We start from the raw sequence: 19,705 nt of genomic DNA on the forward strand, positions 1-19,705 counted from the left end.
GGGGGGGAAACGTATTTAGTCAGTCACCAATTGTGCAAGTTCTCCCACTTAAAAAGATGAGAGATGTAATTGACATCATAGGTAGACCTCAACTATGAGAGACAAAAAGAGAAAAGAAAATTCAGAAAATCACATTGATTTTTTTTTTTAAAGAATTTATTTGCAAATAATGGTGGAAAATAAGTATTTGGTCAATAACAAAAGTTCATCTCAATACTTTGTTATATATCCTTTGTTGGCAATGACAGAGGTCAAACGTTTTCTGTAAGTCTTTACAAGGTTGGCACACACCATTGCTGGTATGTTGGCCCATTCCTTCATGCAGATCTCCTCTAGAGCAGTGATGTTTTTGGGCTGTCGGCAGGCAACACAGACTTTCAACTCCCTCCAAAGGTTTTCTATGGGGTTGAGATCTGGAGACTGGTTAGGCCACTCCAGGATCTTGAAATGCTTCTTAAGAAGCCACTCCTTTGTTGCCCTGGCAGTGTGCTTGGGATCATAGTCATGCTGAAAGACCCAGCCACGTTTCATCTTCAATGGCCTTGCTGATGGAAGGAGGTTTGCACTCAAAATCTCACAATACATGGCCCCATTCATTCTTTCATGTACACGGACCAGTCGTACTAGTCCCTTTGCAGAGAAACAGCCCCAAAGCATGATGTTGCCACCCCCATGCTTCACAGTTGGTATGGTGTTCTTTGGATGCAACTCAGCATTCACTCTCCTCCTAACACAACGAGTTGTGTTTTGTACCAAACAGTTCTACTTTGGTTTCATCTGACCATAAGACATTCTCCCAATACTCTTCCGGAACATCCAGATGCTCTCTAGCAAACTTCAGACGCGCCCGGATAGGTACTGGCTTAAGCAGGGGAACACGTCTGGCACTGCAAGATCTGAGTCCCTGGCGGCGTAGTGTGTTACTGACGGTAGCCTTTGTAACGTTTGTCCCAGCTTTCTGCAGGTCATTCACTAGGTCTAGGGCTGAGATCTTGCATGGAGCCCCTGATTAAGGGAGATTAACAGTGGTCTTGTAGGTCTTTCATTTTCTGATTATTGCTCCCACAGTAGATTTCCTCACACCAAGCTGCTTGCCTATTGCAGATTCAGTCTTCCCAGCCTGGTGCAGGTCTACAGTTTTGTTTCTGGTGTCCTTCGACAGCTCTTTGGTCTTCACCATAGTGGAGTTTGGAGTGTGACTGTTTGAGGCTGTGGGCAGGTGTCTTTTATACTGTTAACAAGTTCAAACAGGTGCCATTAATACAGGTAATGAGTGGAGGACAGAGAAGCCTCTTCAAGAAGAAGTTACAGGTCTGTGACAGCCAGGCATCTTGCTTGTTTGTAGGTGACCAAATACTTATTTTCCACCATTATTTGCAAATAAATTCTTAAAAATCAGACAATGTGATTTTCAGATTTCTTTTTCTCATTTTGTCTCTCATAGTTGAGGTCCACTTATGATGTTAATTACAGGCCTCTCTCATCTTTTTAAGTGGGAGAACTTGCACAATTGGTGACTGACTAAATACTTTTTCCCCCCACTGTATATGATGGCCCTAGAGCTCTCAACTGGTTTTAGTCACCTCTTAATAAGGGGTGGAAAACCTGCCCAGCTCCATGTCTTTAAGTACAATTTTATTGGATTTGTACTTTTCAGATCATGTTCAAATTATAATAAAACATTTGAGGGTGGTGGTTATTAACAGTAGAAGCATTTTATTATTTTTCACTTTTTATACCAGAACTGCTGTAGTTTACTATCAATTTAAACAGTTTACAACCAGGTGTGTATGTAATATATATATATATATATATATATATATATATATATATATATATATATATATATATATAGGGCTGATCAAAGTCAATACTTAGCTGACTTTGATCAGAATGTATAACCTGTGGGGCATAAACGTTAATAATGTTTTAGTATTATTAATATAATTATTAAATTAAATTATTATTTAATTTATTATTTATTATTTATTTATTATTTATTATTATTAGACACTCACTGATGGTAACCTTATGTACACTCTCCACAGTGAACAGACTCTCTCCTATTGGTGGAGGGAAGTGCGCTACTCACTCACCCCCACAGTTCAAAGTTTTCTAAGTGCGGAAACAGAGAGGGAGTGAGGTGGAAACAGCGCCTGTTGTCGACGTGGAGGGAAGCTCAGAGGCTTGACTTAGGCAATAGTGGTGTTTCACGCGTGACTGTTCGTTAGCGGTGCTCACTCCAAAAAGCAATGCACGCCACCTGACCAAGACACACTCCTGACCTGACCTGACCTGACTGGGTTTCCTTCCCCCGACGTTTTTCCGCTGCCGTTATGGCTAACAGAAGCGAGTTCGGGCCCTTGACCCGAAGCAGAAGACGCGCAACTATCAGCAGCAGCACCAAAGGTGAACTCCTGAAAGGCTCCAATGGAGTTACCTCAGCCAGCGCCAGCAACCCCAGACACAAAAGACAAGACTCACACACGAAGGACTCAGCAGAGGAAACGCGAAAAAGCAGCCACAGTGAGAGCCTGAAGTAAGTAAGAGCTGAGGATGAGCAGGACGGGTTGGGTTGGTTGGGTTTGTTTGGACGGGCTGTAGAACTGCTGTACACGGAAAGGAGAGTTCACTCGCACCCAAACAGCTCCTCCAGTTTCCGAGTGCGGCTTCCTATTCAAACAGCTGGACTTCCACACACTGGCTCCACAGTTCTGTGCGTTACTGATAAGCAGATAAGAGTTGGATAGACGAGTCTAAACCCATACTCAAGAAAAAGGTCCTTTACTTCAGTGAAATAATGACAGTAGAAGGAAGCCTCGCCTACCGAAAACAACTGGGATAGGAGCAGCCTGAGCAGCAGGCTATATAAAGGTGCCTGTGGAGCTGCAGGGTAACCTACTACACCCAGACCCCCTTAGCACTATTTTCTTTTAGTTTTGAGATCTGGTCTGAAATAAAACCACAAACAGGGGAATTAAACTAAACATGTCATGCAAAAACCTTGCATTGCCAGAATGGGAATGGGAAGAACATTTTCTATTTCTATTGCTCCATTCATCATACAATTTAACACAGGGTTTGTATGACAGTTTACACACATAACATTAGCTACTAAATGTGAATAACTAAATAAAGTGGAGCTTTGTAGAAAATATATTTCTCTATCAGTTATAGTTGTTAACAATCGAGCTAGAAATGACTCAATTCTTAGCTTGAATGTTGACAGCTAATACCTCCTAGTAGAGAAGGGCTCAAAGTCTCTAGAGGAGCAAGAAAATGCCATACACACCTGGTTGTAAACACACCTGTGTTGTAAACTGTTTATATTGATAGTAAACTACAGCAGTTCTGGTTTAAAAAGTGAAAAACAATTAAATGCGTCTACTGTCCATAACAGGACTACATGTACTGAAGTTTTCCTTAAATCATTATATTGCTTTTTCTGTAAAATGCAGTAAATTGCAAATTGATGCTGCCCTGAAAGAAATCTTCAAAATTGTAACTCTATGATAAAAAAAATTAACATTTTATTTTAGGAAAATATTTTTCTACTGAAACAAGATGTTTTATATACTGTTCATCTTATTACACGTCGTTGTTACTACCAAATAAGATTGAGTTGTGTTCATTATGTGGACTGAGCTGGATTACATTTTGACTTTGCATAGTAACTAGTTTTCTTGTGGTCTGACTGTTAATGCATAATCCACATCACTTACTGTAACCACATATGAGACTGTTTTAATGATTTCTTCATTTCCTGTATTTTCACAGTTGCCACAAGCTCCAAGAGTCAATGCTGAGTTCTGCAAGTAGTTTTAAAAATTACAGAGGCATTCTGAACTGGTGTGTTGTCATGCTGGTAAGTCAGCGTTATAGGAACACACACACACACCCATTAAAAAAACATAATTGTTATTCATCTAGAGATCCGTAAAAAGCTCATAGGCCAGTGACAATAGCCTGGATCTACCTGAAGAATAAGAGTAAAAAAAAAAAATCACATGTGACAACCTGTCCCTCCCTTCCTGTTGTAACAGTGTCAACACACGCACACTACTATTGCCTCATTCCTGAGTCACAAAGTCCTTATTTTTCAAAGCTGTGCCACTGATACGTGAGCACAGTCATGAAGTTTACACGTCTCAGCTTAATGGGTGGGTGATATGACAACATGCTGTAATGACGTGCATTATGTCAAAATACACACATGCATTATACTGTCTTACTTACCTCTGTGTAGATAACGCCATCAGCTCTGCATTGACTCAACAGGCTTTTATACCAATCCTGGAAGTTAGTTGAGAGTTCTCATAAAAACCCAGTACTTTCAGTGATACTGTACATAATGAAATACTGAGAATGTACACCTAAACATTTACAGTTGGACAGTATATGCTATATATGCTGATTTCTCCATTCTTCAATGTATTCAGTGAAGTCACAGCAGATTGACTGCTTTTGGAAGCTGAAAATAGGGAAAATGGAATCCATACTGTACTGGGGAACATTTGGCATTAGAAAGATTTTACTATAATCACCAGTGCGGAGTAGAATCCTGTGACCAAAAATGTAAAGATTTGCATGGGCGTGCTTGCGGTTACAGTTCATTTTACTCCTCAGGTATATCTGTAGTCCTGATATTACTAGTGGCTGGTGTAGAGCTGTGTTTTGGCAAGAACCTGGTGATTCGATATGTCACAGTTTTGTGAGTTTGTGTGTATATACCATAAGCAAGACAATAAATAGATTTTTTAGGACGTTTTAGAAAAACTGTCATAGGATTAAAAAAACAGTATATGCATAAAATCTGAGTAAAAGTAAAAAAATATATATATATAGTCCAGACTTTGTCATTCATATTCACCACCACTTAAAATAAGCAGCTTACCTGGTGATTGGATTTAAGTGTCAGTAACTTGTATGTTTACATACATACTAGTGTAGTTTAGCACACAGGGTACATATAGAACACAGACCACAGACTACACAGGTCATAAGAAGAAGAAAAAATAGTGTATGGGAAGTACATAACACTGAAATTAGTAATGGGTGATGTATACCAAAATAATACATTTAGACATATATAATATAATATGTAATGACTTTATATATTTATACATTTTTGTTTCATTGCATATTGTATAATTAAACATGCATTAAAATATTGAGGAAATTGAACTAATAGAAAATGAAGAACAAGAATCCTGTGTTATTTTAGAAGGTTATTTTATAATGTTATTTTTATAGTGTAATATGGAGATTCATGATACACTGTGCATAGTGTTATTGTTGCATTTCATTTTACATTTCTATTTCTATTTAATCTTTATTATCAAATTTCCATTACATTTCCATTGCATCTTCAGCAAATACATCTACCTGACACATACCTGACATTTTTGCAATGCACCATACATACAATAATTTTTTTTGATATTTGAAAAGATGGACTACACAAAAAAAATAAATACTTTAATCAGCATCCCACTGTGTTATAAAAAAACATTGTACTGATTGTTTTGTCTGGTTCGCAAACCTAAGTAAAAGTTGAGATGCACATTGTGAATGCGCAGCCTTATTTCCACCCTTAGAACAGCCCTTAGTTCCTTATTCAGGAGTGTGAATGAGGTGTAAATGATGATAGCAGAAAATCATGAGAGATAAAAACAGAACCCACATAATGTGGGTGTGGCTGTGCCATAGGGGTAACCTGTCCAGTACTTCCAGCCCAGCTGAAACCAAGGTTGCATTAAAAAACATTTCAAGGGATCCTCCACAAACTTTGTGTGTGTGATGTGAACAATGTAATGAGTTCTTGAAGGTCTGACATTGCTGAAATCTTGAAGTATTTTTCCACGGCACTGCAAGAAAAAAGTGATATCAGCTGCACTGACACATTCTAAAGGATGGATGCATTAGAAGTATTGTAGCATTGCATTTAAAGTTAAAACATTTGGAGATTAAAGTGTTTGTTGATCTTGCTGAAGTAAATGGCACGGTATTCACTTGGCACTTGATGAATCATTGTTCAGAGTGTCTGTTTGGGGGACACAGTTAGTGCCAAGTGACACCTAAAAATAGATCGCCTGAAACAACTCCTCTGTCTGAACCCGAGCTGAAAATGGAGAGACGCTAGCCAAGTTCTCGCTATCAAACTGCGAAAGATGCATTAACGTTTTTCAGCCCGACATTGAGGCTGGAAACAAGGGTAGATTTATAGTCCGAATGACCTCTTTTACTGACGAACGTGACCGTGTAGTGATTTTCTAAGATGCTTTATGTAAAACCTTTTGGATACGAGTTAACCTCAAGCCTTTGCTTTTGTAACCATGGATTTGTCTTTTATCATAAGGTTATTATGTGGTCATATCACATGGTCAGATTTTTGTTTACACTTGGTCACTGCATGTGATTAGTATCTGGATTGTATCCTCATAAGATTTTAGCCACATGCATTTACACAGGGTAGTCAAATGCGTCTCCGGCCAGTCAGACTGAAATACAATTGCTGTGTGAAGAATATGCAAATTTGCTTGTTCTGCAGCAATTATTACTGGTGTTTCGGTCGTACTGTGAGGGGCTTACACTGTTATAACATGGCTTGAATACGTCTCCAACCACCTCCTGAAGTGGTTTAAGTGATCGGATTTGTGCCTGTGATAAATGCATCTTGGGTGTGTTTACACTTGGTTACACTGGTTCAGCCTTATCCAGGTACAATCCTGATACTCAAGAAGCAAGACTCATGAAGTGACCAGGTTTAAGCGCGGTCTCCGAAACAACCCACACAGTTTGACGTCAGAGGAAATTTCAAATGCCTAATGGCTAATTCCTAATCAGCCTATATTGTAATATTATTGAATATGATACTGTTACTGTGCTATACTGTAGGTGTAATAGTAATGTGTTCATTTTCATGGACCTTATAAGTCACCCATTTCTGCTTTCTGTGCTGCAGGTCTTGAGCAATGCACGTCTGGTCTTGGAAAACCTTCTCAGGTATGTATTTGTTATATACAGGATCAGTTTACAGGAGATTATTGCATTGTTTGTCAATCATCAATGAAAACACACACAGAGAGACGAGAGATGTAAAACCGTCTCATATTTGTTCTAGTTATCATATGTCTTAAGGAACCCAGCTAAGACTTAAGTGTATTCTGTGTCATGTTTGGAATAGCAGAGATGTTTAGGTTGCCTGTGTGCCAGAGAGAAGAGCTCGTAGGCCCAGCTCTCACACAGTGGAAATGCTGAACCCCATGCTGAGGGCACCATATGCTGCCATCATGTTATACACTGCTGCATGCAAGCAGCCAGTTTCCAGCTGCCAGCTCGAATCTCAGCCATGTGCAGCGCTGTGAACGATTTCACATGCAAAACAAACATTTATGAGACGCAGTTCGAGCAGATGTGCAGCAGAGACAGGTACAGACAGGTAGTGGTTTATTGTAGAAGACAGAAGTAGACACAAGCAGATGTCTGAGCGTCTCGTTCAGGAAGGAGGCTGCAGGAGCATAAGCATGAACAAACTGCTGAGTGTAGACAAATGTATTAAGAAGTATTAGATACAATAAGAATGGTGAATACACTGCATAAAAATACACTGTACCGTCTTATGCAAAGGTTTGGCACCTCTGATTGGTCAAATTAAATATTGTCACTGCAAAAGGGCAAATTAACAGAAGAAAGAAAAAAGGATCTTAACTTTTAAATGGAAGTTAATGTAAAAATGTTTAATTCAGAGTCATTTTGTAGCATTTCTTTAGTCCATTTGCCATAAAGTAAAGAACAGATTCCAAGTTCACACTGTGTCAAAAAGTGAAGATGGAAGGCGTTTGTGCATTCACTAAAAGTGGTGACCACAAACATTTGTCCTGCATTTTAATCTGTCTGTGGGGATATTCACTTATTTTTACTTAACAATTCTACAGAATGTGTCATCTGACCAGGGTGCTCAAACATTTGCTCAAGACTGTATGTAACATCCTGTACTCTTATGAGAATGCTTTACACTTGATGTTCAAACATTAGAGTGAAGATTTTAATTGCATTCAGTCAGTTTAATGGGGTCATGTGCTGATGCATTAGCCATAGTGACCTTTGACTCATGTGGACCTGCTCCACAAACATTTGAGCAGTGTAAATTGAATGTCTAATTTGCTATTTCTGTTTGCTTCACATTGCATTGTTTGAAGGTACGGCATTCTAGTGGACCCCATTCAAGTGGTGTCTTTGTTCCTGAAGGACCCTTATAGCTGGCCTGCAGCATGCCTTATCATTGGTATGTTGACTGTCATCAAGCACTCCAGCACACATTAGGGTTATCTAGGCAAACACAGAAGTATAATCATTACTTGTTACTATAGTTACTATGACCATTATAAAATACCATTATTAGTAAATAGTATTTACATTCATGGTATTTGGCTGATGCTCTTATTCAGATTGATGCTCTACTTCATTTAAAAAATGAATCACAGCTAGGTAAATAGCATTATATAGTGTTAGAAGTCTTGCACAAGGACTCTTATTGGTGGTATGTTTGCCCAGCCAGAGAATTGAATCCTTGTCTGCCATGGGAAAGAAGGTGCAGTTACTATGCTACACCACCATTAGGAATTAAGCTGATTAAGAAGCCCTAACAAATGTCTCTGACAGGAGCGCCCATATTTTGTATGTGCAGGCACAAAAAGTCACTTTCCCACCTTTAGTCTGATTCTAGATTACTTCAAAAACTCAGAGCCATGAGCCAGTTGCTTGGCATCTTGTGGTGTAAGGTTTGTCAGATAAAAGGAAGCAGTTTTAGTAACATATTCATATATTTGGAGCAGTGTTCCTGAAAGAAGCTGTTCTGTCTCAGTAAGTATTTTAGAAGAAGTTATCCTGTTTCTGACTGAAGGGTGTGTGAGTTAGTTTAGAAGTAAGAGAGGCAGTTTTTCTGTTTTCCGGCTTATCTTTACTCCTCTTAGTCTTCACCACTAGGCACAAACGTCCATCTACGTGGTTGTCTTGGCTTACAGCGGGTGCTGTAGTGATGTTGTGTGGGTGCTTGCCACTCTCATATGGTGTGTATGTGTTTTGTGTGTGTGTGTGTGTGTGTGTGTTTAAATGTGGAGGTGTTTAATACCTCCTGTCACTGAGTTCATTCTGAGGGCAGAGGGCTGACTCTGTTTTGATTGGTGACACATTATATTGCTGCTCAGGGCAGCAGTTGTGTGCCTAATAAATGAAAATAATAATAAATAATAATGTAATGTAACTGTAATTTTTGCTTTTCTCAAACTCAAGGACATTTAATGTAAGCCATAATGCACCCCTGGTGTAAAGTCATTTATCTGGCCCATATAGAGTTCTTATGAGCAGGGGAAAAGTCCTGCTCAGCCCAAGAGGCCTCAGAGCTGTGAAGCAGAGTCATTTTAGTGGGCGCATATGACAAATTTGGACTCCAAGCTGTGAATTAGAGACATCACCATACCAGGAAACGTCCCAGCCGTGCTGTAGACTCACTCCAGCGCCTCTTTAGTTTCACACCTCTGAGCTGCGACGGATAGTCACTCTGGCAGCAGGCCTGGGAAACAGCAGAGCTGCAATGAGGAGTCACTACGGCAGCGGGCTTGTGAAACATCTGATTTACAATGTAGTGTGACTCTGACCTTATAGCTGCAATGTAGAAACTGTTCTCTCAGGCGGGAAAAAGTCAATTTTAAGCATTTTGGTTAAACAAACAATGAACAAACAAGGATAATGTTCATGTATTTTACCTTTAGATGTTTAGACAACGGGATGTTAAAATAGGGGTGTTTAAAAACGTTTCGATTCTTATCTGTGCATGGGTATAAATTAGTGTACCCTACCACTGAAAAATACACAAAAAAATGCAGAGCACAGCATAGCTCACTGATAAAAATGCATATTTATAGTGTGTCTCATTACTTAAAGGCTGTTTGGCTATATCATGCGTTAGTTGTATTAGTTGTATCATATTACTAACCTGGATTATGTATAATTGTATTTCAGATTCCACAACCTTGTATTTAACTAATGTGTAATTCTCCTCCATACCTCTCTTTCAGTTTCGAATGTGTTCATACTTGTGGCGCTGTACACAGAGAGGAAATTAGCCATGGTGAGTTACACTCAGCCACACAGAGACTATTACAGAAGCACTGTAATACATTGTAATACACTCTGACATTCACATAGCTATACATTTGCCACCTTGGGATATTTTAGATGTACATGCACAGGTGGATGATATTGGATGATTCATGTAAACATGAAAATTACAATGGTTTTAAATGTACTTTCGTGAAATGAGTGGAAAGCCTAAATTTGATTTCTGATCTTTATTTACACAGGGAACCTTCAGTGAGCAGCTTGGCCTGCTGATTCACATTATCAACCTGTCAGTTATCTTGTGTTTTCCAGTGGTCACAGTGCTCATGGTGCCCTCTGTAACACCAGGTGAGAGCTGTACACTCTCCTGTCCACACACATTCATACTGTCACTTTCACTTTGGTCATTTTCTAACCAGGCTGCAGTTATATGAGTGTCCTGTTTCAGATTTAATCTGCTGACCCCTGTCTTACAATGTTTTAAGGCTTATTATTCAGTAATTACATGTAAAACAATGCAAACTGGCTGGAGTTTTTTCTTACATTATGGGAAAGGAATGTAAGCCTGGACTCCGGGCAATTAAGGGATCAGGGCTCAATGGAATGGGTAGAAAATCTGTATAAAATCTAGCCACCGCAAATCCATCACTAATCCATCAGCATGTAAATTCCAAACAATGTGTTCTTTTTACAGTACTGTGTGAAAGTGTTAGTGCTCAGTACTCAGCAAAACACTAATATTAGAAGCTCTCCTTGTAGAAGTCTTGTGTTTTTATATAGTATATTTATAGTTATCATCCAACTCCTGGTTTGGTAAATCAAGGCGTACTGGTATTAAATCTGGTGAGCAGGTGGAGGATTTGAGCAAATGCTTGCACTTGCTAAAGGAGTTTGGGATAAATCTGGAACCGAACCTTGTTCTTCTAGCTCACAAGATATTAACTGCTTTCTTCAGATGTGAAATTATTGTTACTTTTTAATGTATTTATTTGTTTGTAATGTGTTCTGGAGGTTTTATAAGCAAAATCACATTTAATTGCTAAGATAAATAGTTAAAATAATGTGCTTATGGTAGCTAAAATGTCTGCACAGCACTGTACATCTACTGCAATGACTACAATAGTAATATCCAATTTGATATCTAGTAGCTAAGTAGCAAAAGCAGCAAATGCAGATCATACTTCAGTTTGTTGTGGATGAGAGGATATCGGAGCCATATTTAAAGTTCTATGGGGGTGCATAAGATTACAAAGTGGGCAGTCACTGATTTTAGAGGCTCAAAGAATTGCAGCTGATATCAGTAAAAGACTGAAAGCCAGACGCAGCCCGTGTCATTAATGTGTGATTGTTTGTGCTGCATTTACAAAACATCATATCAAGCTAACATCAAGACCTCCTGCAGCGTGTCTAGTGGGGAATGTATTGCCTCATTTCCTCTGGTCCATACCTTTTTCTGGCGCTCCTGTTCCTTCTCATCTGTTATCGCGACGGGAGGTGACAAAGACACTCCATCTGTCGGGGTTTGTGCCGTGCACCACCCTCCTGTATCAGACAGTAAGGTCAACAGAGAGGCCACCAGGGCTACTGCTGGCATTACAGCCCAGCCCCAATGGCTCTCTCTGGGCAGAGTTGTCCTCCAGAGCCCCTGCACGCACCATTTCCACCCAGCATATGGCTGCTATTGATAGAGCAGTAGTGGGCCACATGTATGCATGCATGCAGTGCCAGGACCAGGGACAGGGATTGAGTTTAGTTTCGTAGGGTTGTGGGAATGTTATTGGTGTTCTGAGAAGTCTTGATTCAAGCTTTCTGGAGTTCTGCAGTGTATGGTTGTACTTCAGTTTTGCTATGTAACTGAGCAATGTGAAATCGGATTAGTTTTAGACTCTAGTGCCCACGGTATTCAAATGTTCTGTGTGTGATTTGCATGAGCTTACCTCAGTCACAATAGATGGTATTGCACCCTCTTTGGGAGAGTCCTGCAGCTTAGCTTCTTAGTATCTATTACATTGTGTTGCTTTAAGTACACAGTTCTCAACAAGTACTCTGCTCTCATGTTGTCTGCTCTTGCTTTGCCCTTTCTCGTGTGTGTAGTTGGTGGTGCGTTTGCATTGGGAGTCTACACCATTCTGTTCCTGAAGCTCTATTCTTATAAAGACGTGAACAGGTGGTGCAGAGAGAGGATGCAGGTTAAGGCCCGGAGCCTGTCCAGATCATTGTCATGTAAGTACACTGACACCCCTATAGACAAAGAGTACCCACACACTCTGCCTTAGTGATAGCAGTTACTAGGTGGTTATTTACAGATCAGATCAGCTCTGTTCCATTTTTTAAATTGCTGCACAATCAGATAAGATTGCACAGGGATAATGCTGAAGTGAGAGCATGAAAACAAAAGCAGTTATTGTACAAGCAGCTAGGCTGCAGTTTTAGTACTGCATTAGCATAATGGTCACTTATGGGAAACATGTCAAATATCATTGTAGGGTTACATCTCCATCCTGGAAGCGTGCTTTTAATAAGCTCTCTGTCTGACTTTTGTCAAGTGACAAGTGTGACCCGTTTTGGCCAGAGAACTGTAATATTTTGAAGTAAACTTGTTATTCTAAAAATATTCAGACATGTCATTTATATTTCTCCCTGCTGCCTAAAGTCAGAATCAGGCAGAATTTAAGGCTCTAAAAGCTCATTAATACTCAAGGTTAAATAAGGATACGGATGGAGCCTCCTGTCTGTACTCTGCGTTCATTTTGTCTGTATTTACGGACAAGGACAGAACAGAGCAGTACCGCTGGAAATCGCGGGGGCAGTGTAGCCAAAACACAAAGTAACAAACTTCAAAACAGAAAACTGAAAAACAACAAAATGGAGATACAAAATTAGATGTTTTTGAGATTATGTTTTCATGCCATTATTTTTTTATGCCATTATTTTAGGAGGAAATGACTGAAATTACTGTTGCAGTGGTGGTGCAAACTGTGTGCTGTGAATGTGAAGCATTCGGATTTTGATGAATTGATTGTGGTCTTGGTTAGTCTTGGTTAGCCACAAATTGACTAAAGAGATCTTGAATCCATTTAACCGTAAAAATCAGTTGCCTTATCTTACTTACCTTACTTAAACCCCCTTTATGTGTTATAAATACAATATTACGCTGTTGGAGCTTTGATACAGCGGCAGTATCAGGTGGAAGGCCAGGCACACTGATATTGAAACTTCTCCAGTACTCCTTAAGCTGCTAGCATTACAGCCATTGTCACTGAGCCAGTACCACCCACATTTCTTCAGACTGACCCAAGCTTATATTAACTCCTTGCCATCCTCATGTACTTGTATGTGTATGACAGGTCCATCTCCTCCATCGACTGAGGGAGCAGTGCATGTATCGTACCCTGGAAACCTCTCTCTAAAAGGTGAGTGATGTGGCTTTAATTGTGACTCACTGTTGTGTAATGTTGGAGAACTGATTTTTTATTTATCTTGTTTGTGTTTTTATCTTTTATCTTTTTACCAGATTTGTATTATTTTGTTTTTGCTCCCACTCTGTGCTATGAGCTCAACTTTCCTCGCTCTCCGTCTGTGCGTATGAGTTTTCTGCTCAGAAGGCTGTTTGAGATGGTATGTGTGAATTTGTTTGATCACTGTATTGTCTAATTATTTTTTTTTGTTCCACATTTCCTAAAGGGGATCAAATGATGATGTACCTAATATTAAGATATCTGTGTGTCTATTACAGTTGATTCTCACTCAGCTGTTGGTTGGTCTAACACAACAGGTATGTATCTAAACATTTTGCTGCATCATAGGAAAGGAGATTATAGAGTTATATGCAGTGTGTGGTTGGATCTCATAATGTGCTGTTTTCATTTGTGGTGTCTACTTTAACTGCTCTAAAGTGGATGGTGCCAATCATACAGAGTTCAATGAAGCCTCTGCAGGTATGCTGTCCTGTTTTGATTGTTTGTCTGTTATGTTCCTCTGTTCAGTAACAGCAAGTAGAGCCTTTAATTAACCTGCATTTCTTACACCTTGATATTTTAGGAAATGGATTACTCCAGAATGATTGAGCGCCTGCTCAGGCTAGCCGTGAGTACACTGCTTTGTTTTTTGCATTATTTTAGGAACAGTTTACGCTAGGATGAGCAGAAGAAAGAAGTTCTTAATGAATGAATGAATGAATGAATGAATAAATGCATCACTTTGCTTGTCACCATCCTCCTCAAACCTCAGGTACCCAACCACCTTCTCTGGCTGATATTCTTCTACTCATTTTTCCATTCATCTATGAACTTTGTGGCCGAGCTTCTGAGATTTGGAGATCGAGAATTTTACAGAGACTGGTGGTATGTCAGCTGCTAGTATGTAGAGCAATTCATTTGGGGTCTGGGTCCCATGGTGTGTTAGCTTGGATTCTCTTGATTTATATTTGTTTGCTTGCTTTAAGTTATGTCACTGTCATGCAAAAACCTTGTATATTAAGTGTCCAAATGTTTAAAGACACCCCTTCTAATTAATGCATTCAGCTACTTTAAGTTGCACCCATTGCTGAACGCATATGCACATACATACAGTGAATGAGCAGATGTCCCAATAGTTTTGTCCATATAGTGTATTTCTAAATTGGCAACTGTACAAGAGGAGGAAAAACACCCTTCTGTCTTTCAGTAGAAGTCAATGTATGTGTATGTGTATGTATATATTCCAATGCATTTTGGAGCATTTCTGTTGGTCTATTAATCATGGATATTTGACACAATGCCAAGAACAGATTTAAATGATGTGAAAAAATGAGGTGATAATATGCTTATGTAGTAAATGTGTGGTTTTACGATCCAAATCTTTACATAATTGCATAAATGTTCAAATTCTTTTCAGGAACTCTGAGACGGTAACATATTTCTGGCAAAACTGGAACATCCCTGTTCATAAGTGGTGCATTCGGTAAGTGACTCAGGGCTTTCAAAGGAGTGGAGACAGCTGCAGAGAAGCTGGATAAAATACAGCGCAGTGAAGCGCATAGAGACTGTAATGAAGAGACACTATAATGTGATCTGTCTGGCACATTATGTATGGTTATTTACTGTGTTGACTGACTGTTTATTCTCCCGCTCTCTCTTCAAAGACATTTTTACAAGCCCTTGCTGAGAAAAGGAGCCAGCAAGTTAGTGAGCCAATCGGCAGTGTTCTTCGCCTCAGCCTTTTTTCACGAGGTGAGGTGTACACAAATCAAATGTTGTTTGGAATATTGAATCACATCGTTTTCATTAAAGTTAACACGTTGTGCAGAGTAGTAACGTGTGAAAACAGTGGGGCTTACTGGACATGCAGATTATCAGCGGGATAGCTTATATGCTGTCACTTAAAAATATTTGTATCTTGTGAAAGCTGGTGTTTGTGCTACAGAAACACAGAAGAAACACTGAATGCAGATGTTTGTCATAGCTGGAAAAACATCTACAGACTGTAGGACACAGCATAAGGACCATTTTTATGATAACCTTGACTTCTCACAGTGTCTAAGAATATTGAACAATCCATCTTTAAGGCCACGCTTTGTTCTCTTTAGTCACTATAAATAAATGGCAACCTACCGAAAGGGTTAAGTGTTTCCACTCCTGAGGCTGTGTGTCCCCTGAGGCGTAGAGACAGGTGTGTGCAGTACTTGGCTACTATCTGCTGCTCTTCAGCGCGGGTGAAGGTTAGAGCGGAGGGATGTAGTGGATGAGGAGCTGTGTAATGCAGCGTCGTATCACACTGCTGCTCTCTGAGATAAGCACCGGTTTGAAAGCAGCGGACAGGAGAAGCAGAAGAGAGGGTGTCTAAGCTACAGGTGCATCCAGATACCGCGAGAAGCGCACAGGCCTGTTCAGAAGCACTCACCTTCAGAGGACACTTCACAAACAGACACAGGGAGCACTGAGTGGAGAACTTGTAGTAAATGGGTTCTAGAATGTCTAGAAGGTCTGCACTGCACCACTAGATGGACAACATTTAGAGCAGAGCCTACAAGGGAATATATTACTTGGGACAACACTTTGGATGGGAGGTGGAGAGGTAGATTGTTAGAGTTTGGGTTGGCGTGGTCTGGAACCTGGAACAAGACTGAATGCAGATGCCATTGGCTCTTCATGCACTGCCATGTTTGTGGAGCATATTGAGCCAACTGGAGTCGTTTAAAAGAGTGTCCGTTTTGCCTCTTTGTGTCTTGGCACTGAACGTCGGGTCATAATTGTCATTGCTTCTGAATTTTTCTTTGTGTTTGTGTGTCTGTGAGCAGTATCTTGTCAGTGTTCCTTTGAGGATGTTCAGACTGTGGGCATTCATGGGCATGATGGCTCAGGTGAGAAATCTCAGCATATTCATTTCAGAAGCAACAGTTATATATATTATTTTATAGAATACACCAAACATGGTGTATTTTCATGTAGATATGTACAAAGTCATATCACAATATAATGACCACCCCTGTTCTTCAGGACTCCACAGAACCTCCACAGAGCAGGTAGCATTAGGGTGGTAAGTCGTTTTCAGCACTGCAGTGACACTGACATAGTGTGTTAGTGGTGTGCTGTGGACACCAGACATAGCAGTGCTGCTGGGGTGTTTAAACACTAAGTGCCCTTACTGTCCACTCTATTACATTCCCATCTAGTTGGTCCACTTTGTAGATGTAAAGTCAGAGACAGAAGCTCATGTCTTGCTGCACAGTTTGTGTTGGTCATCCTCTAGTCCGTCATCAGTGCTCGCAGGTCGCTGCCCACTGGACACTGTTGGCTGGATGTTTCTGGTTGGTGGACTGTTTTCATTCGAGCAGTGACACTGAGCTGTTTTAGAACTCCAGCAGCACTGCTGTGTCTGATCCCCTCATACCAGCACAATACACACTAACTCTCCACCAAAGTCAGGGTCACTGGTGGTCCTGTTGGGTCCTGTCCACTGAAGAACAGGGTGAAAGGAGGCTAACAAAGTATACAGAGAAACAGATGGTCTACAGTCTGTAATTGTAGAATGACGAAGTGCTCCTATATGGTTTGTGAAGCTGATGATAATGGACAGAGTTCTGATGACCGTGTACATACTCCATTATTTTATTGAAAAATCTGTTTGTTACAGCTTCCATTGGCGTGGTTTGTGGGACGATTTCTCAGGGGTAACTATGGAAACGCTGCGGTGTGGCTGTCTCTCATAATAGGCCAGCCAATTGCTGTTCTTATGTACGTCCATGACTACTACGTCATCCACCACCTAGAGGACACTGCAGATCCTGGAACTCTGTAGAGCTGCAGAACTTCATCCTGACAATCTTCACTGACACCTCTAAAAACTGCACATTTTAAGGACAAGGTCCTTAAAACCTGCAAAACCTTTATGGGGAAGAAGAATCCGTCCACTCTAAGGTTTAGAATTCACTGAAGTTTAGGACTTAGTGATGCTTCCTTGAGATTATGTTGAATGTACTACAGTGTAGATGTACTCTATCTTTGTGGGCTTAAAATGTTAAAATGCGAAGAGCATATTTTTTTTATATATAAAATGTATGTATGGTGGGTTTTTAAAGGGATACATCAGGAAACAAATGCTGTACATAAATTGCCATTGCTGAGATCCTGCTTGTTTTTACGTGAAAAGAAACTTCTTTTTTTATTGATCTGTTCATTTTTTTTAATGGGATGTAATTTAGTTGTTTGTGTACCAGAGTAATTTGCCCCACTTTAAGCACATGTGGGTTCACATGCTTAATTGTATGAACTCAACAAAGTCAGGGAGTGCCACCTGCTGGTGTCTCAAGAGACATATAAAGCTTGTGAATGAAGCTCTTTGGCCATGTAATTATTCCTTTATGTGGAGACATTCATCAAACATAATTATATTCCACAGAATACCGGACGCGCTGTAATCTCCGACTGTGCTATTTTCTGCAGATTTGGTCCTTTTGGAGCCATTTGTTTTCAAGATGATGAGGGTGCCAGATCCAGCCCAATCAGTGCAAGTTTGTGATAAATGGCTTTGGAGATAAGTCCTATAATAGCTGCTGGTTGTACTGTATAAGCTTCCTATCAGCAAAGCAGTGACGCAGGCATGCTTTAAGACTCTGCGCTATCTAAAAGGCTGATTGGACGCTACAGCACCATGCTCTGTTTAGAATACATTGCCATAGGCTCGAGGAGCGCAGCGTTGGAAGAATGATTACAGTACAAGGAATCAATGCCATTGATGCAGAGATGCAGTTTATCTATGTAACCAGTAGGGCTATGCCTTACATCAAGTTTAGTGTATGTCCTAAAGTTTTGCAACCTATAACTCTGCCAAGTGCTGCAGGTAGAGTAATATAGGGCTATAGAAATAACGTGGATTTACTGTGTGTGAGTGTGTGTGTGTGTGTGTGTGTGTGTGTGTGTGTGTGTGTTTTAAAGGAGTATTTTCTGTATTTTCCTTGGCACAGATAAATAATAAGAGTTCAGTGCATGGAACTGACTGACACTGTGAATTGTAAACACTGTTGTCTCCACTTTTGGATAAGCAAAACAGGACTGGAAAACTGACCATTTTCAAACTGTTCTGTACCAGTCTTGACTCGTTAACTTTACATATGCCCACTAGTAAAAGCTGCAAAAACGGTAAAACATGACGACAACTTCAGGAGAATATGGTGTTGTTGATGCTGGAGAGCAGCAAATCACCTCCAGATTCTGTTAGTTATGGGAATTATGGGTTTCTGGGTGAACCAGGCCTCGTGACTGCAGCTTTTCCTGTGGCAGTGTTCAAAGAAGGAGACTCGGACTGAAGTGAAAACTAGGGAAGCAAGCAGGAATCTGTTAGGCTAGGCTAAAAGCTAATGCAAGGAAACGCTGTTAGCAGCTTACAGTTAACAGGAAAGCAACACTATCCAGTTAGACTCAGGAATAATGACTTTTTGTGTTGGAGTGTTAGAACTGTGTTATAATGTGTCGTGAACGGGCCAGTATAAGCAGCCCTTTGTGAAAAGAATACCAGCGTGTTTCATTCTGAAGCAAAATAACATGGTTGTAAATAGGCTTGTAACAATGCACCTTTAGCATTTTTCACCCCGACCGAAGTCTCACACACAGTTTATGCATTAAATAACAACTTCAAATAATCAATAAATTCATTCTCTGAACCCTTTAAAGAATGTGCTGTAAAAATGAGCATTTCTCACTGACCCTGAGGCACGTTGATAAGCAGATGTGGTAAATGGACCATATCCTACATGTCTCTTGTAGATTGTCCGCATACAATGCCCGAACGACTTTGAATTAAAAAGACCTTTGTAACTGTCTCTTTAAGAAAGACTTAAGATAATAAGCTCTGTTCTGATTGGCTGTACTGTATTGTGTCTCCTGAGACCTGCTGTGTGAAAGGGTGGGCATATGTAAATGAGCTGGTTATGAGAAACTGTCATTTGAAAACAAGCTGTATGTTCAGCTTAGATTTAATATATAGATTGAATGGGTTGAGGAGTAAATAGTATGTTTGGACTGCTTTTACAATATTTCTGTTTTACTTAGTAGGAGATTCAGCTTTTCATGATCAGGGCCCTTTAACAGTGAAGAAAACCATGGTG

At 40.0% G+C, this 19,705-nt stretch overlaps 1 protein-coding gene across 1 annotated transcript; it reads left to right on the plus strand.

The window, feature by feature from the left end:
- The first annotated feature begins 2,138 nt into the window (after positions 1-2,138).
- On the plus strand, positions 2,139-17,935 carry dgat1b (diacylglycerol O-acyltransferase 1b). Its single transcript, XM_072678753.1, has 17 exons — positions 2,139-2,539; positions 3,778-3,865; positions 6,965-7,005; positions 8,202-8,287; positions 10,080-10,132; positions 10,365-10,470; positions 12,217-12,345; positions 13,470-13,535; positions 13,637-13,740; positions 13,859-13,897; positions 14,019-14,060; positions 14,164-14,208; positions 14,353-14,465; positions 14,998-15,063; positions 15,245-15,332; positions 16,400-16,462; positions 17,236-17,935. Exons 1-17 carry the CDS (start codon positions 2,337-2,339, stop codon positions 17,398-17,400), a joined length of 1,497 nt encoding a protein of 498 aa, XP_072534854.1. The 5' UTR covers positions 2,139-2,336; the 3' UTR covers positions 17,401-17,935.
- Positions 17,936-19,705: the final 1,770 nt, after the last annotated feature.

This window comes from Salminus brasiliensis, chromosome 5, assembly GCF_030463535.1.
Source record: "Salminus brasiliensis chromosome 5, fSalBra1.hap2, whole genome shotgun sequence".
Lineage (NCBI taxonomy): Eukaryota > Metazoa > Chordata > Actinopteri > Characiformes > Bryconidae > Salminus > Salminus brasiliensis.

Bases quoted from the DNA above. Each gene is read 5' to 3' on its own strand.
- dgat1b (XM_072678753.1), top strand. From the start codon at position 2,337: ATGGCTAACAGAAGCGAGTTCGGGCCCTTGACCCGAAGCAGAAGACGC. The intron at 14,061-14,163 runs GTATGCTGTCCT...TTGATATTTTAG, and splicing joins GTTCAATGAAGCCTCTGCAG to GAAATGGATTACTCCAGAAT. The intron at 16,463-17,235 runs GTGAGAAATCTC...TGTTTGTTACAG, and splicing joins TCATGGGCATGATGGCTCAG to CTTCCATTGGCGTGGTTTGT.